The sequence below is a fragment of the Stomoxys calcitrans genome, chromosome 3 (assembly GCF_963082655.1).
Source record: "Stomoxys calcitrans chromosome 3, idStoCalc2.1, whole genome shotgun sequence".
NCBI classification, from domain to species: Eukaryota; Metazoa; Arthropoda; class Insecta; order Diptera; family Muscidae; genus Stomoxys; species Stomoxys calcitrans.
Genome location: NC_081554.1, coordinates 51155826 through 51181500, shown reverse-complemented (window position 1 = coordinate 51181500; position 25675 = coordinate 51155826). Strand labels below are relative to the sequence as shown.

At 40.6% G+C, this 25675-nt stretch overlaps 1 protein-coding gene across 1 annotated transcript; it reads left to right on the top strand.

Annotated features, from left to right (window-relative positions):
* The first annotated feature begins 1771 nt into the window (after nucleotides 1–1771).
* On the top strand, nucleotides 1772–24947 carry LOC106082314 (lipase 1). The gene is made up of 5 exons (XM_059365179.1): nucleotides 1772–1799; nucleotides 14263–14317; nucleotides 23709–23886; nucleotides 23950–24443; nucleotides 24506–24947. The coding sequence occupies exons 2-5, from the start codon at nucleotides 14294–14296 to the stop codon at nucleotides 24890–24892; spliced, it is 1083 nt and encodes a 360-aa protein (XP_059221162.1). The 5' UTR covers nucleotides 1772–1799; nucleotides 14263–14293; the 3' UTR covers nucleotides 24893–24947.
* Nucleotides 24948–25675: the final 728 nt, after the last annotated feature.

Here is a 25675-nt window from a genome sequence, read left to right as displayed (position 1 = left end):
TTTGCACAAATATTTTTTATTACTGTATGTCGGTTGGTATTGTAAATGGGCCAAATCGGTCCATGTTTTGATATAGCTGCCATATAAACCGATCTTGGGTCTTGACTTCTTGAGCCTCTAGAGTCGCAATTCTCGTCCAATTTAACTGAAATTTTGCACATAGTGTTTTAGTATCACTTCTAACTACTGTGCTAAGTATGGTTCAAATCGGTCCATAACCTGGTATAGCTGCCATATAAACCGATTTTGGGTCTTGACTTCTTGAGCCTCTAGAGGGCGCAATTCTCGTCCAATTTGGCTGAAATTTTGCACGTAGTGTTTTGATATCACTTCCAACATGTGTGCTAAGTTTGATTCAAATCGGTTCATAATCTGGTATAGCTGTCATATAAACCGATCTTGGGACTTGACTTCTTGAGCCTCTAGAGGGCGCAATTCTCCGATTTGGCAGAAATTTTGTACGACGTAACCTCTCATGACCATAAACGTACGTGTTTATTATGGTTTGAATCGGTCTGATACAGCTCCCACATAAATCGATATCTCTATTTTACTTCTTGAGCCCCCAAAGGGCGCAATTGTTATTCGAATTGGCTGACATTTTACACAGGTCTCCAACATATAATTTAATTGTAGTCCGAACCGGACCATATCTTGATACCGCTCTAATAGCAGATCAAATCTTTTCTTTTATCCTTTCTTTGCCTAAGAAGAGATGCCGGAAAAAGAACTCGACAAATACGATCCATGGTGGAGGGTATATAAGATTCGGCCCGGCCGAACTTGAACGCTTTTACTTGATTCTTCTTAGTTACAAGAAGCAGCAATGCAACAGCATCACTTGCACCCTTGGCGTTGTTGTGTCGGTTTGTTGGCAATTGGTGACGGCAACAATGGCCATTGTTTTGTTGCCATCTCCTTCGCTGTGACAGTGGCGGTTGTCCTTTTTGAAATGAAGTGTGGAGTGGCTGTGTTGTTTGAGTGTAAGTTTTCATACTTTATGTGGCATTTTGATATTTTGGCAACATGTTTTGCCAATCGTTTGGTCTGCAATAATAACAAGATTCGGGCAATGTCCATGGGATATGAGGTGATATGGCTGCTTTATTCCTCAAGTTTCCTGGAGGACAACATTTCAAAGACAATACTTCAAAAATATTTTCATTAAAGAAAAAATGCTGATAAGAAAATTTCAACTTAATTCTCTCTAAAGACACAATTTTAATAAAAATTTCTCCCAAGACCAACAAGCCCAAGTTTTTCACTATGTCCTAATACACACTAAAGCGAATTTTCTTTGTATCTTGGCAACAAAGGCAACAAAAATGTTCCTACAAAATTCAACAATTTAAGGGTTTTGAGAATTATAACAAAATTGTACATAAAACGGAGTTGTTTACGTTAACTTTATTTTGCCATTATATGGAGCATGATGTCGGTGTATTGTGAAAAATATTGCCTAAAGTCACATTAAAATAGTTTCCAAACTTACAGCTACACTGTGTGCTGATGAAGTGTCGTAAATGTCGTTCACTGTTGTGCTGATGATGCCGATGATGTTGGCTGGGCCTTCAGCCGTTGCAGATTGAAATTAACGAATTGTTAACAATTTTCAATTTGTTTAACATGCAGCGGCAAATGAAGCGGTATCACGACATTTGCTGTGCTGATGGCAGCAATGCCAGCTCAAGTCTCTATGACGCAGATGATGATGGCGGCGATGTTAAGTACTGCCTATACGGGAGTAATGGCTTTGGTGCTTTGCCATGCATGCAAACTGCAAACTGGAGCATTTAATTGTAAGTTTATGGAAATTTTGTTTCGTTGAGTAGTCCACAATAAAGGCTGTCTAGGGATCTCTATTAACTTTTCTTTTGTTTTTCATCCATAGATGGTGTAGAAGAAATAGTTTTTAAATGCCATAAAAAGAAACTAAGCTATAAAGTCGTGACCGCAAAGGTCTTTATTTGCAATACTTAAAATGAGGTTAGACAAAATGTCATCTGCAATCGTGCTAGGGATAAAATTAGTTTGAAAGATTTGTATCAATCTTTTGCTTGCACAGATGTGATAATGTCAAAAAGAACAACCAGGAAAAAAAGGCATTAAGTTCGGCCGGGCCGAACTTTGGATACCCTCCACCTCGGGTATATATTTAAACCCCCTTTTTGTCACAATCCGGTGAAAATTGGATAACTTATGCACCCCAACCAGACGGCACGGACATTGAGTAGTCTAATAAATACAAGTCACTGTTGAATTTTGTATTTCAAATTTCAACAAAATCGGGTAATAAATAAAGCTTTTACGAGCTTCATCGGCATATCGGTCTATATGACAGCTTTATCTAAATACAGTCCAATTCATACCATATTTGTGTCAGATAGCGGGTGGCCTTAAACTACAATACTTACTGTTTCAAATTTCAGCAACATCGGATAAAAAATAAGGCTTTCATGGGCTTCAGACCCTTTATCGGCAGATCGGTCCATATGGCAGCTATATCCAAATATAGACCAATCTGAACTATATTTGGGTCAGATGTCGGTAGGCGCTAAGTTACTCAATTTTTCAAGTTTCAGCGAAAGCGAATAAAAAACAAGTTCGGCCGGGCCGAATCTTACATACCCTCCACCATGGATCGCATTTGTCGAGTTCTTTTCCCGGCATCTCTTCTTAGGTAAAATAGGATATAAAAAAAGATTTGCTCTGCTATTAGAGCGATATCAAGATATGGTCCGGTTTGGACAACAATTAATTTATATGTTGGAGACCTGTATAAAATGTCAGCCAATTCGAATAAGAATTGCGCCCCTTGGGGGCTCAAGAAGTAAAATAGAGAGATCGATTTATATGGCAGCTGTATCGGGCTATACACCGATTCAGACCATAATAAACACGTATGTTGATGGTCATGAGAGAATCCGTTGTACAAAATTTCAGGCAAATCGGATAAGAATTGCGCACTCTAGAGGCTCAAGAAGTCAAGATCCAAGATCGGTGTATATGGCAGCTATATCAGGTTATGGACCGATTTGAACCATACTTGGCACAGTTGTTGGATAACATAACAAAATATTATGTACAAAATTTTAGTCAAATCGGATAAGAATTGCGCCCGCTAGAGGTTCAAAAAGTCAAGATCCAAAATCCGTTTATATGACAGCTATATCAGGTTATGAACCGATTTGAATCATACTTGGCACAGTTGTTGGATATCTTAACAAAATACGTAGTGCAAAATTTCAGTCAAATCGGATAAGAATTGCGCACTCTAGAGGCTCAAGAAGTCAAGACCCCAGATCGGTTTATATGGCAGCTATATCAAAACATGGACCGATATGGCCCATTTACAATACCAACCGACCTACACTAATAAGAAGTATTTGTTCAAAATTTCAAGCGGCTAGCTTTACTCGTTCGGAAGTTAGCGTGCTTTCGACAGACAGACGGACGGACGGACAGACGGACGGACATGGCTAGATCGACATAAAATGTCACGACAATCAAGAATACATACACTTTATGGGGTCTCAGACGAATATTTCGAGTAGTTACAAACAGAATGACAAAATTAGTATACCCCCATCCTATGGGGGAGGGTATAATAAAGCATTTATGGGCATTAGACCCTTTATCGGCAGATCGGTCTATATAGCAGCTATAGCAGAAAATATGGTCCGATTTGGTCCGTTCAAGAACTTAACCAGCGTGCATCAAAAAGACGTATCTGTGCCAAATTTCAGCCCTATATCTCAATCATTGAAAGCTGTAGAGTGATTACAACAGACGGACGGACAGAGGGACACACACGCGGACATCATTAAATCGTCTTAAAATTTTACGACGATCCAAAATATGTATAATTTGTAGGGTCGGAAATTGATATTTCGATGTGTTGCAAATGGAATGACCCCCTATCCTACGGTGGTGGGTATAAAAACCAGCAAAAATTAAAGCTTCTAGAGACCGAACAAATATGATCGAGAGACCGGTTTACATGGGATCTATATCAGCTTGTAGACTGAAGTCGGACAAAAACTGCGGCATGTCAGGACTCAAGAAGTCAAAACGATTTATATGGGAGCTAGATCAGGTTACAGACCGATTTGGATCGTACTAAGCTCAGTTGTTAGACATCATAATATTGGGTTGCCCGGAAAGTAATTGCGGATTTTTCATATAGTCGGCGTTGAAAAAATTTTTTACAGCTTGTGGCTCTGTAATTGCATTTTTTACAGCTTGTGGCTCTGTAATTGCATTCTTTCTTCTGTCAGTTATCAGCTGTGACTTTTAGCTTGCTTTAGAAAAAAAGTGTAAAAAAGTATATTTGATCAAAGTTCATTCTAAGTTTCATTAAAAACGCATGTACTTTCTTTTAAAAAAGCCGCAATTACTTTTTGGGCAACCAATAGAACACTACGTGCAAAACTTCACTCACAACTTCACTCGGACAAAAATTGCGTCTTGTAAGGGCTCAAGAAGTCCAATCGGGAGATCGGTTAATATGGGGAGCTTCATCAGGTTATAAACAGATTTTAACCATACTTGGCACAGCTATCGGAAGTCATAACGGAACACCACATGCCGAATTTCAGCTAAATCGGACAAAAAATGCGGCTTCCAGGGGCTCAAGAAGTCATATCGAGCGATCGGTTTATATGGGAGCTATATGTCAATCTGAACCGATATGGCCCACTAGCAATCCCCTTCGCCATACATCAATATTAAGTATCTGTGCAAATTTTTAAACGGCTAGCTTTACGCGTTCGACCACTATCATGATTTCGATAGACGGACGGACATGGCTAGATCGAATCAGAATGTCGAGACGATCGAGAATATATATATATATATATATATATATATATATATATGGGATCTCAGATCAATATTTCGAGTTGTTACAAACGAAATATCAAGACATAGGCCCATATAGCCCATCTTTGAACTTAACCTGCTTATGGACGAAAAAACAATGTTTGCAAATTTAAAGCTCAATATCTCTATTTTTAAAGACTGTAGCGTGATTTCAATAGACATGCGGGCGGACATGGGTAGATTGTCTTATATTTTTACGCTGATCAAGAATATTATATATACAGACATATATATGGAAATGGATATTTCGATGTGTTGCAAACTGAATGACAAAATGAATATACCCCCACCCTTCGGTGGTGGGTAGAATAAGCCAAACTGTTTTTGTTTTACAACCCTGACTTATTGATTCCTGGACACATTTGTGTTCTGGGAAATGAAAAGGGGGACGTGTATACCACGAGCGTATACACGTCCCCCAAGACGTGTATACCACGAGGGTATACACGTCCCCCCAAGTCCCCAAGACAGGCCTTGGGGGCAAGCAGACTTGCGGCCTGTCTTGCCCACGGAACTTTCGTCGAACAACAGAAGATGGTAGAGAAGATGAAGTCATAACCGAACACTGTGTGGCAGACGCCCGCACAACGAACAATGTGGGCAAAGTCTTGATGACCATGAAGATCAGACGATTGAACATCTGCTCTGTTCATGCCTGAGTCTATATTCACAAGCTTTCCATCTTAGGGAGACGAGTATGTGCCTCTAGAGAGTCTCCTCTGATAAGTGGATAAGACGGATTTGATTCGACAAGACAATCGCGTCGATTGGGGGTGATGTGGTCCCCTAGACACTTGACCCCAAAATTGCTCAAATCAATCAAATTAGTTTTCCAATCTCAAATACCTTTCATTTGAGCCACATAATGGCATGGTCGTAAAATTTTTACCCTTTGGGGGGTTTTGCCCCAAAACCATTTTCCCACAGTTGGATTTTCATTTTCCAATCCCAAATACCTTTGTTTGAGCCCCATATAGCGATGATGAGTAAATAATTGCTGTTCGGGGCCTATTTTGGGAAAGGGGTACATCCCCAGAAAATTGGTCCTGAAAATGAGTATTAATTTCATATGAGCTCCACATTGACATGGTCGGCAAATATGCCCGATTTGGGGGTGTTGGGGGGGGGGGGGGGTGGTCCCCCAAACACTGAGCCCTGAAAAGACATCAGCTACGTCAGCTCTATTCTCATGTATCTATAAATCATTTATTCGAACCCCATATTGGCATTGGCCTCGAAATTAAATATCAAATTCGTTTTCTAATCTCAAATACCTTTCATTTAAGCCTCTTATTGCAAATGTCACCAAATATGTCCGGTTTGGGCTTGAAGACCCAAAGTTGATATCTGATTCGTGATCTACAACCAAATACCTTTCATTTGGTTTGAGGGATGGGGCGGCCACTCAGTGACTCGATTTTGAAAATTTATATCAGATTCGTGTCCTACTCTAAAATACCTCTTATTTGAGTCCCATATTGCAATGGTCAGCAAATACTTCCTATTTGTGTGGTGTTATGGGGATGGGGTGGCCCCATAGAAACTTTCCTCCCAAAGACCTTTCATTTGAGCCCCATATTGAAATGGTTGGTCGTAAATTTGTCCCTCTTTTGGGCATGTTTTTGAGGAGGGGCGGTCCCTCAAACACTTGGCCCCACATTTGGATATCAGATTCGTATTTTACACTCAAATAGCTTTTATGTAAGCCCCATATTGCCATATCAGTAAATGAGTCCTGTTTGAGTGGTGTTTTGGAGAAGAGGTGGACCCCCAGAAACTTAGTCCCACATTTGGATATCAGATTCGTATTGTACTCGGAAATACCTTCCATTTGAGCCCCATATTGTCATAGTCGGTATATATTTTCGATTTTGGGGTGTTTTGGGGGTCGAGGTGGTCCCCCAAACACTTGGTCCTTCAATTGGATATCAGATACATTTTCTTATATTAATTTTCTTTCATTTGAGTCCCATATTGTCGTGATTGGTGTATATAAATATTTGGTAGGTTTTGGGGTGGGGCGCCCCCCCCCCTCCCCCCCCCCTAGGTACCCCATTTGAAATTTGGATACCACACTTTTTTTGTAGGTTACTATAACAGAGAGCAGACAAAATTTTGCTTAAATCGCACCAACTATCTCTGAGATCTGGCGTTTCTGAAAATTAGGGTAAGGTGGTGGGTCCGCCCCTCCTTCAGATATTAAAAACTTTATCATTATGCAGCATCTGTGAAAATTTCAAGAAAATTGGTTCAGCCGTTTCTGAGTCTATAAGGAACACACACACAAACAAACAAACACAAATTGACTTTTATATATAAGAATTTCATAAAAATTTTGTCTTAAGAGAAAATTTTATCAACATATTGTCTTTTGTCCGAAAATTTAAATTTCCATCCAGATGAACAAAGAACAGGTTGCACATCATCTTTAAATTTAGCACAGGCATATTTTTTTGCCATGAGACGAAGCCCATTGAAATTGAATCAGATTTTCAGCCAATCATCTTAAAATATGGCACAGGCATATTTTTTAGCCATGACACGAAGCCCATTAAAATTGATTCAGATTTGGATAGAGCTCCCATATGTAAGTTCGTCCGATTTCGACTAATATTGCCGCTCCTGAACGGCGTGCCGCAGTGTTACACCTCTTTTTGAGGTGGCTTTAAAAGGTAGGTGTATGGTATTATATGGTTGGCACCGCTCGACTTTTGTCTTTCCTTACTCGCTTCAAATTAATTCATTAGATTTTTAAATGAACTCCCCTCATGGTGTTCTTAAGGAAACCGCATACATTAAAACATAAATAAATATATTATTAAAGCACTCCACTCTCACCATATGGGGTCTTTTTATACACGTATATGGAAAAATGCTAAGAGACTCAGGCTTTCATGGCAAAAAAAAAAAACAAGTAAAAGCGTGCTAAGTTCGGCCTTGCCGAATACTGGGAACCCACCACCATGGATTCTGCTAAAAATTTACAAAAAAAAAAATATGAGCGTGCCAAGTTCGGCCAGGCCGAATCTTATATACCCTCCAGCATGGATCGCATCTGTCGAGTTCTTTGCGCAGTATCTCTTTTTAGGCAAACAAAGAATAATGAATATGGACGGAGGAGGAGGAGCTGTTGGGTTGCCCAAAAAGTAATTGCGGATTTTTCATATAGTCGGCGTTGACAAATTTTTTCACAGCTTGTGACTCTGTAATTGCATTCTTTCTTCTGTTAGTTATCAGCTGTTACTTTTAGCTTGCTTTAGAAAAAAAGTGTAAAAAAAAGTATATTTGATGAAAGTTCATTCTAAGTTTTATTAAAAATGCATTTACTTTCTTTTAAAAAATCCGCAATTACTTTTTGGGCAACCCAATATATTAAGTTATAGTCCGATTTCTGGCTTAAGAAGCAAAATCGCGAGTTGATATGGGAGCTGTGTCAAGCTATAGATCGATTCAGACCATATTGCACACGTATGTTGAAGGCCATGGGAGAAGCCATTGTACAAAATCTGTGCCAAATCGGATAAGAATTGCGACCTCTAGAAGCTCAAGAAGTCAAGACCCAAGATCGGTTTGTATGGCAGCTATATCAGATTCTTGACCGATTTGAACCATACTTGACACAGTTGTTGGATATCATAACAAAACACATCATGCAAAATTTCATTCCAATCGGATAGGAATTGCGCCCTCTAGAGGCTCAAGAAGTCACGACCCAAGATCGGTTTATATGGCAGCTACATCTGGTTATGGACCGATTTGAACCATACTAGGCACAGTTGTTGGATATCATAACAAAACACGTCGTGCGAAATTTCATTTCAATCGTAAAAGAATTGCGCCCTCTAGAGGCTCAAGCAATCAAGACCCAAGATCGGTTTATATGGCAGCTATATCAGGTTATGGACCGATTTAAACCATACTTGGCGCAGTTGTTGGATATCATAACAAAACACGTCGTGCAAAATTTCATTCCAATCGGATAAGAACTGCGACCTCTAGAGGCTCAAGAAGTCAAGACCCAAGATCGGTTTATATGGCAGCTATATCGAAACATGGACATTTATGGTCTATTTACAATTCCAGCCGACCTACACTAATAAGAAGTATTTGTGCAAAATTTCAAGCGGCTAGCTTTACTCTTTCGGAAGTTAGCGTGCTTTCGACAGACAGACGGACGGACATGGCTAGATCGACATAAAATGTCACGACGATCAAAAATATATATACTTTATGGGGTCTCAGACGAATATTTCGAGTAGTTACAAACAGAATGACGAAATTAGTATACCCCCCATCCTATGGTGGAGGGTATAAAAATACGTCTTGCAAAGTTTCAGCCAAATCGAATAGGAATTGCGCCCTCTATAGGCTCAAGAAGTCAAGACCCAAGATCGGTTTATATGGCAGCTATATCAGGTTATGGACCGATTTAAACCATACCAGGCGCAGTTGTTGGATATCATAACAAAACACGTCGTGCAAAATTTCATTCCAATCGTAAAAGAATTGCGCCCTCTAGAGGCTCAAGAAGTCAAGACCCAAGATCGGTTTATATAGCAGCTATATCAGGTTATGGACCGATTTAAACCATACTAGGCGCAGTTGTTGGATATCATAACAAAACACGTCGTGCAAAATTTCATTCCAATCGGATAAGAACTGCGACCTCTAGAGGCTCAAGAAGTCAAGACCCAAGATCGGTTTATATGGCAGCTATATCGAAACATGGACATATATGGTCCATTTACAATACCAACCGACCTTCACTAATAAGAAGTATTTTTGCAAAATTTCAAGCGGCTAGCTTTACTCTTTCGGAAGTTAGCGTGCTTTCGACAGACAGACGAACAGACGGACGGACCGACAGACGGACGGACATGGCTATATCGACATAAAATGTCGCGACGATCAAGAATAAATATACTTTATGGGGTCTCAGACGAATATTTCTAGTAGTTACAAATAGAATGACGAAATTAGTATACCCCCATCCTTTGGTGGAGGGTATAAAAAATCATTAAATCAGATCTGGAGATCTGTTTATAGGGGAGCTATATCTAAGGCCACTATTACAAAGGCCACCGTAACGCAGAGGTTAGTATGTCCGCCTATTACGCTGAACGCCTGGGTTCGAATCCTGTCGAGAACATCATAAACATTTTCAGCTGTGGTTATCCACTCCTAATGCTGGCCATTTTGTATGGCAGCCATGTAAAAAACTTCTCCACAAAGAGGTGTCGCACTACGGCACGCCGTTCGGACTCGGCTGTAAAGGGTGACCCTTTATCATTGAGCTTAAACTTGAATCGGTGAGCACTCATTGATATGTGAGAAGTTTGCCCCTGTTGCTTAATGGAATGTTCAACGTTCTCTAACGACCCACATCAATATTGAATATCTGTGCAAAATGTCAAGTGGGTAGCTTTCGTGATTTCGACAGACGGACGGACCGCCACGGCTGGAACGACTCGGAATGTCGAGACGATCCAGAATATATGGAGCCTTAGATCAATAGTTCGAGGTGTTACAAACGGAATCACTAGATTAGTATACCCCCCGCCTATGGTAGTGGGTATAAAAAAAACATATTCGGTGAAGTGAAATTTAACACCACTGTTGCGCCAACATGTTGAGTTGTGAAAACTTTTCTATGATTTATGAGAATGTGTGGTGTTTCACCAAACATTAGGGACAACAACAATAATAACGTTAAGAGCAAAGGAACATGCGAACATGCATCCAAAATGAAATTCGTATAAAATATCAACTCTGAAGTAACTAAAAACTCAGAACATAAGGAAAAGACTGCAACTGAATTCAAAGCAAAGCGGAAGTTTAGGTTTCATGCCAGTGCATGAGTTTGGAAGGACTTGCATTTAAGTGAGGGGTAAAATGTTCGTTGGTCCCTCCTAGGATTAGTTTAAAGAGACAACCACACAAAGAACTGAGTTCATAATAAAGCCAATTACATATTCTCGCTGAGATGGAACTTTTATGACTGAAATTAAACTTTTTAGGCTACGATGTAACATAGTAGGTGGAGGTAACAAAACATTTATAAAATGGTTGATACACTTCAATATATTGTCCTGAGACCTCGCCGTTAAGATATAGTCTTTTGTCGCAACATGATAGTGCACAGCCACATGAAGTTACTTCATTTAAATGGAAGTTAGAAACAAAGAAATTTGTATTTTTAAAAAAATTATATGGTCGTTGGGGGTTATTGCTTGTCCGTCCGTCCGATGTCCGGAAATCACGTAAGCAGTCGAACGAACAAAGCTAGCCGCTTGAAATTCCTATCAATGTAGGTCGTTAGGGCTTTAACTGACTATGATAGAACATTTGTTCCACTAGCCGAACATAGAATAGCGTTCCAAGCGCCTCGATCTTATGCGCTCATTCTAAAATCTCAGACACCAAGGTGTCTCCCACCACTTGAACTTTCCATCGGGCTTTTGGTCCTCCCGGTTTGCGTGTACCACCGTGTTTGCCCTCAAAATATTTCTTTGCTGGAGCTTCTTCATCCATTCTGACAACATGCCCTACCTGGCGCAGACGTTATATTTTGATACGTGTAACTATGCCATGCTGTCGTTAATAAACTTGGTTAACCCGAAGCCTTTCGGGTCGATGCAGTACGAGTAAAGAGCGTGCACTGGTAGGAAAAATATGTTGCAAAATCATGCACCAATGTTGTCATTATCATACACGGGCGTTGTTGGAAATATTGTCAACAAGTGTGGATGATTTTGTGAAGACGCGTTGTTGATTCATGCACTGATCGTGGTGAACATTATCCCTTCGAAATGTGTATGCATACCAAGCTTAAGTTTAAATGACTCTTAAAACCTTGTATGTGTATAACAGGCCGTGGTGCAATGTGGTAAGGCCTTTGTTAACACACAATGGTATTGATGGAATACAGTTTCGATGCTCATCGGCACACAAAAGCTTTTTGTAATCTTTAAATAAACTGTGCACTAGAGATTGTAAGAATGTGAACGGCTGTGGACGTTTTGTTCAACATAACTGTCGTTGGTTTATAAATATTTGTTGTTCATCTAATAGCATCTGTGTGTTGATTCACTTTTATGAACGAATGTAGCCACTTTGTCAACGCCGTGCTTGATTTTTCTATGTGTGACGTGTGGGCGACGAACGCATATGTAGCACTGTGGAACAACGCAACAGTAGGTAGGACGGTGAAAATCCTATGGGATGATTCGGATCCGGTGAGAAGGATATCAGTATAGCTTTTGGTGTCATAACGGCACATATAGGACTACTTGCCCAAATCGGTGCGGCAAGTGATGGCATGTGTAGGTCTTATGTCCTTGCCCAGCATTCGCAGCTCTCAGATACCGGCACTTGGGTGGGGACACAATAACAGGTATGGAAAACAAATAAGGAATTTGTAAGTAGCACGGAATTCCTAACTTCAAATTTTCTTTTTATACCCTCCACCATCGGATGGGGGTATACTAATTTCGTCATTCTGTTTGTTACTTCTCGAAATATTCGTCTAAGACCTCGTAAAGTATTGGTTGCCCAAAAAGTAATTGCGGATTTTTCATATAGTCGGCGTTGACAAATTTTTTCACAGCTTGTGACTCTGTAATTGCATTCTTTCTTCTGTCAGTTATCAGCTGCTACTTTTAGCTTGCTTTAGAAAACAAGTGTAAAAAAAGTATATTTGATTAAAGTTTATTCTAAGTTTTATTAAAAATGCATTTACTTTCTTTTAAAAAATCCGCAATTACTTTTTGGGCAACCCAATATATAAATTCTTTAACGTCGTTACATTTTATGTCGATTTAGCCATGTCCGTCCGTCTGTCTGTCGAAAGCACGCTAACTTTCGAAGGAGCAAAGCTAGCCGGTGGAAATTTTGCACGATTCCTTCTTATTAGTGTAGGTCGGATGGGATTGTAAATGGGCCATATTGGTCCATGTTTTGATACAGCTGCCATAGAAACCGATCTTGGATCTTGACTTCTTGAGCAACAAGAGGCGCAATTCTTATTCAATTTGGTTGATATAGCTGTCATATAAACCGATGTGGGATCTTGACTTCTTGAACCACAAGTAGGAGAAATTCTTATCAGATTTTATTTTTGTATGTCTTCCAACAACTTTGCTAAGTATGTTTCAAATGGCTTCATAACCTGATATAGCTGTCATACAAACCGATCTGGGATCTTGATTTCTTGAGCCATTACAGAGCGCAATTCTTAACCGATTTGGATGAAATTTTGCATGACATAGTTTGTTATGACTTCCAACAACTGTGCTAAGTATGCTTGAAATCGGTCCATAACCTGATATAGCTGCCATACAAATCGTTCTAGGATCTTGACTTCTTGAGCCTCTAGAGGGGCCAAGTATTATCCGATTTGGCTGAAATTTTGTACAAACGCCTTCTGTAGTGACCTTCAACATACGTGTCAAATACGATACAGCTCCCATATAAACCGATCGCCCTATTTTACTTCTTGAACATCGAAATGGCGAAATTATTTTTAGAATTGGCTGAAATTTTACGCAATAACTTCTAATATGGTCTCCAACATTCACCTCAATTATGATGCGAATCGGACTATAACTTGATATATTTTCAATAGCATAGCAATTCTTTTCTTTTATCCTTTGTTTGCCTAAAAAGAGATATCGGGAAAAGAACTCGACAAATGTGATACATGGTGGAGGGTATATAAGATTCGGCTTGGCCGAACTTAGCAGGCTTTCACTTGTTCAAAGTAATTTTTAGGTTTTAGAGCGCACAACAAGCCGATTCCTGGCTTTGGTGTATGCTCATAGTGGCATGGGGCGGATTAATATCCGCACCCTCTTTTCCACCTAACCTAAGCGAGCTATGCTATCGTCAACTACAGCTCATACACCTCATGGTTCATACGACGCCTATATTCTCCATTAACGAAAACTGTTCAATATTTTTTACAAAGAATATTTCTCTCAAAAACTCCAAGCACTGTCTCGTCTGCTTTCACGAGTACCTATGCCTCTGAACCATATATCAACACTGGAAGTATCAGTGTCTTGTATAGAGTAATCTCCGTCTGTCGAGAGGTGGCCTCGTTTCTGAACTGCTTACTTAATCCAAAGTAGCATGTGTTTGCCTGTAGTATTCTTCGATTTATTTAAAAACTGATTTCATTCGCTTTTGGGTGAAATTTTGTACGTAGTGTTTTGTCACGACGGAATCCATCCTGGTGGGTTCGCAGGATTCGGCTCGCAGGAACTTAGCACGATTTATCTGATCGGTTTTACAAGGCGTTTTGGGAGTTGAAATTATCTATTTTTTCTTATCTCCATTTACTGCCAGACCTATTTTCACTGACTTTCTTTCGTTTATTTCAAGGTCTGCAGTTACTACTTCCGTTGACCAACCTATGATGTCGATGTCGTCGGTACAGGTGAGTAGCATTTGTTCTCTTGTGAGTATTGTGCCATATCGCTTCACATCTGTATATCGTATAATCTTCTCCAGCTGGATATTAAAGAGATCACACGATAGACTGTCTCCTTGTCTGAAACTTCATTTTGTATTTAATGATTTGGAGAGATTCTTTCGATTCTTACAGAGAAACTTGTATCAGCAAGTGTCATCCTGCAGAGTCTTGAAAAACCTTGAACGTATAGGGGTATCGAAATCGGCTTTGTAGTCAACAAAGAGATGGTAGGTGTTGTTATGTCCTTCTCGGGCCCTTCCCAGGATTTGGCGCAGTGTGAATGGTCTAGGTTGGATTTACCAGTTCGTCTGGCCAAATTGCGCTGACAAGTTGATGCATACGCCTTATTAGCGTTTGGCCACCGGTCTTAAATAGTTCAGCGGGTAACCCGTTGGCGCCTGCTGCTTTGTTGTTCTTTAGTCGGGTCACTGCTACTTGGAACTCATTCTGACTAGGAGGTAGACATTTTATACCATCATCAGGGATTTGTTCTGCGGTATCCTCTTCACCGCCATCGCCGGAAACTAGCAGTTTCTTTCCATATCCTCAGCATGTTATCTGTGTCAGTTACCAGATTTCCTTCTTTGTCTCTGCAGAAGGATGCACCAAAGCCATTGGTTTGATGTTTAAGTCTTTGGTAGAATTTGCGGACTTCATTCTGCACATCTCAAGTCGCTGACACTCACGTCTTTCCATTTCCTTTTTATACCCTCCACCATAGATCGCATTTGTCGAGCTCTTTGCGCGGTATCTCTGTTTGGGAAAAACAAAGAATAATGGATGAGAATTGTTATGCTATTGGAGATATTTCAAGTTGTAGTCCGTTTCGGACCATAAGTGAATTGAATGTTGTAGATTATAGTATGAGACATTGTGCAATATTTCAGGCAATCCCGATAAGAAATGTGCCATGTGGGGGCTCAAGAAGCAAACTCGAAAGAAAGTTTATATGGGAGCCGTATCAATCTATAGATGGATTCAGACCATATTAGACACGTATATTGATGGTCATGGGAGAAGCGGTGGTACAAAATTTCTGCCACGTCGGATGACAATTGGGCCCACCGGAGGCTCAAGAATTCAAGACCCAAGATCGATTTATATGGCAGCTATCAGGTTATGAACTGATTTGCGCCATATTAAGCAAAGTTATTGAAAGTCATTACAAAACCCAAATCGAATTAGAATTGCGCCCACCGGAGGCTCAAGAAATCAAGATCCAAGATCGGTTAATTTGGCAGCTTGACCAGGTTGAAGGCCGATTTCAACAATATTCTGCACAGTTGTTGGATACCAAAACCAAAACACCACTTGCAAAATTTCAATCAAATCGGATGATAATTGCGCCCTCTAGAGGCTGAAGAAGTCAAGGCCCAAGATCGGTTTTTACGAACCGATTATGAACCGATTTGAACCATACTTAGCACAGTGAGAAGCAATACCAAAACATCATGTGTAAACTTACAGCCAAATCGGGCAACAATTGCTTCCTCTGAAAGCTCAAGAAGTCAAGGCCCAAGTGCGGTTTATATGGCATCTATATCAGGTTAAGAACCGATTTTAACTACACCTTACACAGTTGTTGGAAGTGATACTCCATGTGCAAAATTTCAGTCAAGTCGGATGAGAATTGCGCCCTCTAGAGGGTCAAGAACCAGATCGGTTTATATGACAGCTATATCAGGTTATGAACCGATGTCAACCATACTTACCACAGTTGTTCAAATTCATAGCAAAACACTTTGTGCAAAATTTCAACCAAATCAGATAAGAATTTCGCCCACTAGTGGCTCAAGAAGTCAAAATTCAAGATCGGTTTATAAAGCAGCTATATCAAAACATGGACCGATTTGGCCCATTCACAATCCCAACTAACCTACACCATTAAAATGTATTTGTGCGAAATTTCAAGCGCCTAGCTTTACTCCTTCGATAGTTAGCGTGCTTGCAACAGACAGACGGACGAACGGGCATGGCTACTTCGACTTTTATATATACTTTATGTGGCCTTAGACGCATATTTCGATGTGTTACAAATACAATGACGAAATAAGTATACCCCCATCCTATGTGGTGAAGGGTATACAAAATCGGTTGGAAGTTATGAAAGAAATCATTGTGGAAAATTTTAGCCCAATTGATTGAATATTGCGCCCTCTATAGGCGTAATGTATTTTATATAATATAGTCAGTGTCGGATCGGTTAATTTTGTTAAATTTCGCAAAAAATTAAATTTTTGTAATAGTATTGATGGAAAAAATATCATTCGATATCCCATTTTCGTTTGATATATAGGTAATGGAAAATTAAGGATAGTATCGATACTATCGTTATTCATTATTAGACATACCGAAAATATCGAATGTTGCGATTGTAGAAGTCAGCCATTTCAAATACATTTTTAATGACAATATTTAGAAAATATTTTTAAAAAGAGTCAGAGAGCATGCATGTATTAAAAATTGTTCAATAATTTTTATTTTAAATTTTGATCTACCAATATATGATATTGACTGAACTGACCTTGAATTGTAAAGTTTTTTTTTTTAGTTATCAATCGAATTGAATCTTAATTCATATTCAGTAATTATACGCCCTATTTCATACATTGAATGTTATTCATACCAGTGTTTAGATGAAGGCAGCGATTTCATTTGGTTTTGTATTGTGACTCTTCTAACATTGTGGGATATTAATTTCGGTTCATTTCTCGTTTTCAACAATGCAACGTCAAATGTTGAGTAAAAAGTTTTCAATTCGAGCATTGATATTTTTGGTGAGCACTTTAGCGAGCATTGCTGAATTTCCAGTACAAGGAAATTATCTGCAGGAGTCTTATCCAAAATGTGTTCTAGAGGATGCTGATTTAGATACGGTGAGTGAGAAGTGAAGACGGTCACATCATTATAAAACAAGTTGGGTTGGGTCGCGCTGAACATTGGATACCCACAACCTCGGATTTATGTATTTGCAACCCTTTGTCATAGTCCGTTAAAAAATGCATCATTTATCAACCCATATCAGGTATATCGAAATATGATGCCAGGACGTCGAGTGTTCAAAACGGTAAAAAATTTCCCCCTCTTTTTGGATCCAATAACTTAAATCGAAAGATCTGTGGGCAAATTTGCCCATAAGCATTCCATTAAGGAACTTGGGCAAACTTCTTACAAAACAACGGGAGCTGTCCGATTCAATATTAGGCTCAATGATAAGCGACCTCCTTTTTATAGCCGAGTCCGAACGGCGTGCCGCAGTGCGACACCTCTTTGGGGAACATTTTTTACATGGGAAAGTACCTGACAAATGTCGCCAGCATTAAGAAGAGATAACCACTGCTGGCAATTTTTATACCCTCCACCATAAGATGGGGGGTATACTAATTTCGTCATTCTGTTTGTAACTACTCGAAATATTCGTCTGAGACCCCATAAAGTAAATATATTCTTGATCGTCCCGACATTTTATGTCGATCTAGCCATGTCCGTCCGTCCGTCCGTCCGTCTGTCTGTCGAAAGCACGCTAACTACCGAAGGAGTAAAGCTAGCCGCTTGAAATTTTGCACAAATACTTCTTATTAGTGTAGGTCGGTTGGTATTGTAAATGGGCCATATCGGTCCATGTTTCGATATAGCTGCCATATAAACCGATCTTGGGTCTTGAATTCTTGAGCCTCTAGAGTGCGCAATTCTTATCCGATTGAAATGAAATTTTGCACGACGTGTTCTGTTATGATATCCAACAACTGTGCCAAGTATGGTTCAAATCGGTCCATAACCTGATATAGCTGTCGTATAAACCGATCTTGGGTCTTGACTTCTTGAGCCTCTAGAGGGCACAATTCTTATCCGATTTGAATGAGTTTTTGCACGAAGTATTTCGTCATGATATCCAACAACTGTGCCAAGTATGGTTCAAATCGGTTCATAACCTGATATAGCTGTCATATAAACCGATCTGGGGTCTTGACTTCTTAAGCCTCTAGAGGGCACAATTCTTATCCTATTTGAATGAGTTTTTGCGCGAAGTATTTCGTCATAATATCCAACAACTGTGCCAAGTATGGTTCAAATCGGTCCATAACCTGATATAGCTGTCGTATAACCCGATCTTGGGTCTTGAATTCTTGAGCCTCTAGAGTGCGCAATTCTTATCCGATTGAAATGAAATTTTGCACGACGTGTTTCGTTATTGTATCCAACAACTGTGCCAAGTATGGTTCAAATCGGTCCATAACCTGATATAGCTGCCATATAAACCGATCTGGGATCTTGACTTCTTGAGCCTCTAGAGGTCGCAATTATTATCCGATTTGCCTGAAAGTACGACGGATTCTCTCATGACCATCAACATACGTGTCTATTATGGTCTGAATCGGTCTATAGCCCGATACATCTTCCATATAAATCGATCTCTCTATTTTACTTCTTGAGCCCACAAAGAGCGCAATTCTTATTCGAATTGGCTGACATTTTACACAGGTCTCCAACATAAATATAATTTAATTGTGGTCAAAACCGGACCAAATCTTTATTTATATCCTTTTTTTTTGCCTTAGAAGAGATGCCGGGAAAAGAACTCGACAAATGCGATCCATGGTGGAGGGTATATAAGATTCGGCCCGGCCGAACTTAGCACGCTTTTACTTGTTTTTTTTTTTTTATTTTCTCGCCAGTTTACAAAACCAGGCGTTCAGGGTCATAGGAGGGCATGCTAACCTCTGCGCTTCGGTAGCCTACGAAGTACATAATAGCTCTATCCATTTATAAACCGATCTGAACCTTAAAGTACACGGATGCCAAAGAGTCTAAAATAGCTCACAGTGACAAATTTCAGCGAAATATGACGACACATGCGCCATTAATCGCTCCAAGACCTTAAATCGGGAGATCGATGGAGGCCATATTAAACACATAAATCAAAGATCCTAACACAGTTTAGGTTTGGTTTAAGTGGCAGACTGCCATCAGACTCACTTAGACGTTTTCGTCCATTGTAATACCACAGGAAGGGAAAAAGGTAGATGCCTTCTAGTTTCTACCGTTGAACCGTCCAAATCACTATAAAAAACCCCAAAAACTCGCGAACGTTCACATCATTTTAATCAGACAGGTTCTCAAAGAAATAAGAACCTAAAATGGAACTCATTCTGACTGCCAGCGCGACACACACACAGAAGGTGTTCTTTAGTCTCTTCATCTTAGATGTACTCACAGCTTCTGCAAAAGTCGTTACTGGCAAACTTCAGTCTGTCAGCATGTTTTCCGATAAGACAGTGACCCGTCTTGATGGACTCAATGGCTGAGACATCGGTTCTAGCCAGTGACAGCAAAGCGGTAGACCTCTTCTAGTCTAGATTAGGCCACGTAGATTTGGAATGCCCACAACCCCCTCTTTTTGACCGTCTAATAAACGTTACCCTTCGGCAACGAACTTAGCTTATATATCGCTAGAGGCATACCCACAGATTCCAGTTTCCCCCGAAAAGTGTAGGGTAGTTCCTAGTCTCGCAAGCGCTTATAATTCTCTGGGATATCTCCGTATCCCGGCACCCAGAACAGGTGAATTTTGAACTTTTCAGCCATGTCGTTGAGAGATATGCGACAGTCATTGGGGGTGTTTGTGTTCTGAAATACGTTTCCCTGGAATTTGATTTACATAGACTTCTATACGAATCGTTCCAAACTCGAAGACCGGGTGGGCTTTTGGGGTGTACTCTATACATCAAGAACTGGTCATATGTAAAAAGTTTCCTGATCACTGCAGTGTGGCAGCCAGGCTGTCTCAGAGTATATTTATGCCAATCTTCGTTATGACATATATCTAAGCCATTTCACCACCTCTTTTATTGCAAGAATCTCTGCTTGGTGCCCATTGCAGTGGTCGGGTAACTTATCCGATATGACCAGTTTTAGATCTTAAAGTACACACCAAAGCCCACCTGGTCGTTTAGTTTGGAACCATCCGTATTGAAGTCTATGTAACTTCTATTACCAGGGATATCGTTGTTCCAGTCGGTTCTAAAAGGAATTGTGGTACAATACTTGTTTTTATCAGTTAGGGTGTAACCACACTGCATGAAACATCGGATACTGTATCGAGGATAACACAGTGTTCGTAGCCGCTATATATCCAAAGAGAAAGCTTTCTTAGCCTCAGGCAGTGGTCGCAGCAATTTGTCTAACCACAAGCTCCAGAGGCATTAGATGTAGCATTAAATTCAGTGCATCAGATGGTGTCGTCCTCAGTGCTGATGTGTTGCACAAACAAGCCATCCTTTGGATCCGTTTGACTATTGAACAATAGGGGGAATTTTAAAGCGCCGTCCACCAAACCACAACATCATATAGCATTATAGGTCTGACAACTGCAGTATATACCCAATGCATGACACGTGGTCTAAACCCCCAACTTTTGCCAATGGGTCTCTTGCAGGTGTATAGGTCCAGCAAAACAACCAGGTATTTTGCACTTTCTGTACATAGAACATTCTCTCCTCTCAAGGAGACAGGTGCCACTGTATCCGTGTCCTGCACGGATTTATACCTTGACCACTTTCGGTAGCCCACCTCGCTGTTGCACGTAGAGCCCCCTGCAGTATATCTCTTAGAGCGATGGGAAACTTTCCCCTAACAGTAATAGCCACGTCATCAGCATTACGACCAATTTTACACCTTTTTCTTCCAGAGACAATAATATATTATTAATGGCTATATTTCAAAGCAGAGGAGACGGTACACCTCCTTGTGGTGTTCCTCTGCTGACCCATATTTTGAGATCCACAGATCCCAAGCCTGCCGTAATGCATTTTTAAATAAGTAAGTTATTTATAAACTTTCTTACGATAGAGTTGATGCCTAGAATCTCCAACTCCCTCATGATTGACATCGGGTTTTACTTAATTGAAAGCACCTTGAATGTCAAGGAATATACATTGATAGCATATCAATGTATATTCCTTGACAGCGAGAGAACGCTCTATGTAGCCGACTAGGTCTTGAAGGGCTGTTTCAGTGGACTTGCCTTTACTGTATGCATGCTGCTGCCGAAACAGGCGATCCACAGGGATCTTCGCCCTAAGATATGTTCTTATCAAGCTCTCAAGAGTTTTTTTTGGCTCAGACACAACTTCCGTTACATCTTGCAACTAATGCACACCAGTGACAACCTCTTGTGGTGCCACGTTGTCCGTGGGAGAATTTCCCGAAAAATGTGTATCAACGAGTAGTTCTAGTGTTTCCTCACTAGACATGGTCCATACATTCTCTGACTTCTGCATATATCCCACCGTAATAGGTCTCCATGACAGATTCTTCCTAAGCCTAAAGGCCTCAGATGTATACCCCACGGAGCTGCATAAGTCTACTCAGTATTATTAAGCCTAAAGGCCTCAGATGTATACCCCACGGAGCTGCATAAGTCTACTCAGTATTATCTGCATATTTCTACTCAGCCCTATCGATGTTCCAATAGTGTGGTGTTCTTATGGCTTTTGCTCTGTCGAAGAGTTTTCTCCAGTCCTTCCTTGCACCAACCAGCTTGAGGTCCACCATGGCGGTCGCTATTTGCCCCTTAGCTTGACTCTAGGACATGCTGACACAAGCAAGTCATTCAGGGCCTTCGTGATCCGCTTTATCCATTATGTCTATATCCTGCGCAGTTGCCACTTCCTTTTCTGGTCTAGAAGGTATGACATGCAGAATTTGTGCGGAAATTTGTCCCAATCTGCCTTTCTTCTGTTTAGCCGAGGGACTACTTCTGCAGTATTTTGTCCAAGGCTGAAACTAATATAACGATGATCAGAGAAGCTGTGGTCATCCAACACTTCCCAGTCACATATTCTTGCACTTATATATTCCGATAGGTAAAGGTAATATCTAGTACCTCCTGCCTGTTCCTGGTAATAAAGGTCGGTTTATCCCCTTTATTACAAATAGCCAGATTGCAATTAATAATATATTCGATAAGCAGCTCACCCCTTTCGTTGACATCCGAACATCCCCATATCTGGTGATCGTTTACTACAATAAGTCTCTTTTTCCCTGCAGGAGCGACTTCAACCAGCACCTTAAGGCTTGAAGGCGGCATCTCTGAATCGTGGGCCCTATACATGGAGAAGCCAGCCAGCACTGAGACTTATTAATTTCTAAGCTGGCTACTACTGAATCTTCAGTGCTTAGCAACGGAAGAAGAAACACATTTGGGCTACTCTTGGCAAGAATACAGGCTTTTTGTCTGCCATTCCCCCTGCCCTTGATTAGTTTAAATCCCGCAATTCTTAGTCCACGAACCATTCCTCCACACAACCATGGTTCCTGGATAAGGACCACATCAAATCCTCCCTACCATCAGGAGGATCTTTAGTGCCGCCGAAACGGCCTTACAATGGTGTAGATATATCTGCCGAAACCGGACTATGGTCAGGATTCACAACTTCCACCACTGTTGCGTTAGCCTCGTCTTCTGAGTCCGCCAGAAGTTCATCCTCACAAGATTCGTTAGATCTTGTCATGATGAGCTTCCGTACGAATCCAGGGGCAGGTGAGAAAACAGTGGAACCACTCTTCCACTGGGTACTGGACACTTGCGGTGTGGACGATTCCTCCTTAGATCTTAGATGCTTCACTAGGTGCTGCTGTCGAAGTTCGAGTCCAACTTTGTGACCCACACAGGGCTTGTCGGGTCCCGTTTCGATGCCATCTCCTCGTGTCTTATTTGTGACAGAGGGATTTTCAGTCTCCTGCAATCCGCCAGGCTTTGGCGATTTAGTCGATAGTTCGTCAGGTACAGGATACAGCTCCTTCAGCCATGGTGAGGCCTGCGAGACAGCCGGAGTTTAGTCCGAATACTGCATGTCTCCGGCCACCATCAGCCTCATCCAATCTGCCAATCTTCCATTCGGTTGTTGAAAGATTGGGATTACAAACTAGTCTGTATCGGCCCTGATACCAGCCTGCATCGTCACAGACTGGAGGAAACCCAGAAAATTCCGCAACGACATCGGAGTATGCTGATGACAGTGCATTGACAATCCCACTCCAATTATTTCTAGGTATGCAGCCTTCTTCTTCTCCCTTGTCGACAACCGTCATCAACAAACTGTCCCTAGCGACATTAACATAGCAATTATTTTCTTTTGTCCTTTGTTTGCCAAAGAAGAGATACCGTGGCAAGAGCTCGACAAATGCGATCCATGGTGGAGGGTACATAAGATTCGGCCCGGCCGAACTTAGCACGCGTTTATTTGATTTTTTTTTTTTTTTTTGTTTTCAATGTTAATTTTATTTAATTGAATTTATTCCTCTCCTACAATTCGATACTATAACTCGAAAAAATACTTCAACCCCCTCTAAGGCTCAACTTATTGCGAAATACAACTACCCTGTCGAGACACACTATGTCACAACCCCAGATGAGTATATTTTGAGATTGCATCGTATTCCCAAGCCAGGTGCCCCGCCTGTATTTCTAATGCATGGCATGATGGATAGTTCAGCAACGTGGATACTAATGGGACCCCAAAAAGCTTTAGGTAAAGATGAAATCCTTTTAAATCCCCAAATTATCCATTTCCGTTAACCTTTAATATTGCCAGGCTATTATCTGTGGGATAATGGTTATGATGTTTGGATGGGCAATGCCCGTGGTAATCGTTATTCCAGCAATCACACCAAATTGGATGCTGAGAAAAATGCTGAATTTTGGCTTTTTAGTTGGCATGAGATTGGCTTCTATGATCTACCAGCCTCCATTGATTATGTCTTGCAGCAGACAGGGTTTAAGAAAACCGGCTACTTTGGCCATTCCCAAGGTACCACTTCATTTTGGGTTATGTGTTCAATGCATCCCGAATATAATGAGAAAATAACCATGATGCATGCCTTGGCCCCGGTGGCATTTATGAAACACATGAGAACCCCTTTGTTGTCATATGGCAGAACAGCTGCCAAGATGACTGCCGGTGGTGTTAGATTTCTGCCCCGCACCGATGTATTGTGGAAGACTTGTTTTACCTCCAAACTGACAGAGACCACTTGTTTGGAGATCTACTATCAACTCGTGGGTAAAGATGTGGAACAAACTAATGCGGTAAGTTCGTTGAGCGGTTTTTATAAGCAAAAATTTCCACATAAATTTCTCGGATATTTCAGACCATGCTTCCCATTATTCTCGGTCATGTGCCAGCAGGCTGTAGCCTTAAACAATTAACCCACTATATACAATTGGTGGCAAATGATCGTTTTTGCCAGTACGATTATGGCCCTGTGGAAAATATGAAACGCTATCAACAATCATCTCCTCCCGACTATCCTTTGGCAAAAATAACAGCTCGCGTTGGCCTTTACTACACTTACAATGATAATCTTTCGAGTGAGGAGGATGTTAAACGCCTGGCTGCCTTATTACCCAATGTTGTCGAGGACTGTTTGTATCCTCATGTACATTGGAATCATATGAGCATGACATGGGGTATTGATGCTCGGCAAATGGCTCACAAGAAAATGCTGGAGATAATGAAGAAGTATTCCTACGAATGAATGAAATCTCTGATAATTAAATGTTTGTTCTAAGTATAAATTTCGGTTTGTGGTAATAAAGTAATACGCATTCAGTGCATGACGTGACTTTACTTTAGTAAGCCCTTACAGAACATTTGTTCCTCTAGCCGAATGTGGAATAGGCTTCCAAGCACCTTGATCTTCGGTGCTCGTTCTCCAAACTCTCAGACAGCCAGTTTTGAGAATAGCTTCCCCCATCCTTAATCTATTCTCCCAACGCCTTAAGTCTCATAGTCGCAGTGGTTGCCTCACTTAAACTGACATATCTCACAATGGGGCGCAATTCTTATCCGATTTGGCTGAAATTTTCCACAATGAATTCCACTTTTGACTCCAACAGCCAAACTATGTATGGCCTCACTCGTTTTTTATTTATTTTTTTTTTTTAATATTTAAAAAAAAAAATTAATTAAACGAGAAAATCGTCATACAAAATTTGGCAAAATTGTTCAAAAAATGCGCTTGCAGTGGCTCTAGAAGTGAAAATCGGGCCATATACATATATGACAGCTATATCTAAATCTGGACCAATTTCCATGAAATTCACCAGTAATGTTGAGAATCATTAGAAATTCCTTCCTCCCAAATTTCAAGAGAATCCGTTAACAAATGAGCGCCTTATTGCAATATTTCTCAAAATCGGACGATCATTTATATGGGAGCTATACCTAAATCTCAAAGGTAGGTGCCCCAAATACATGATCCCACACTAGGATATCAGATTCGTATTCTACTCCCAAATACCTTTACTTGAGCTCCATA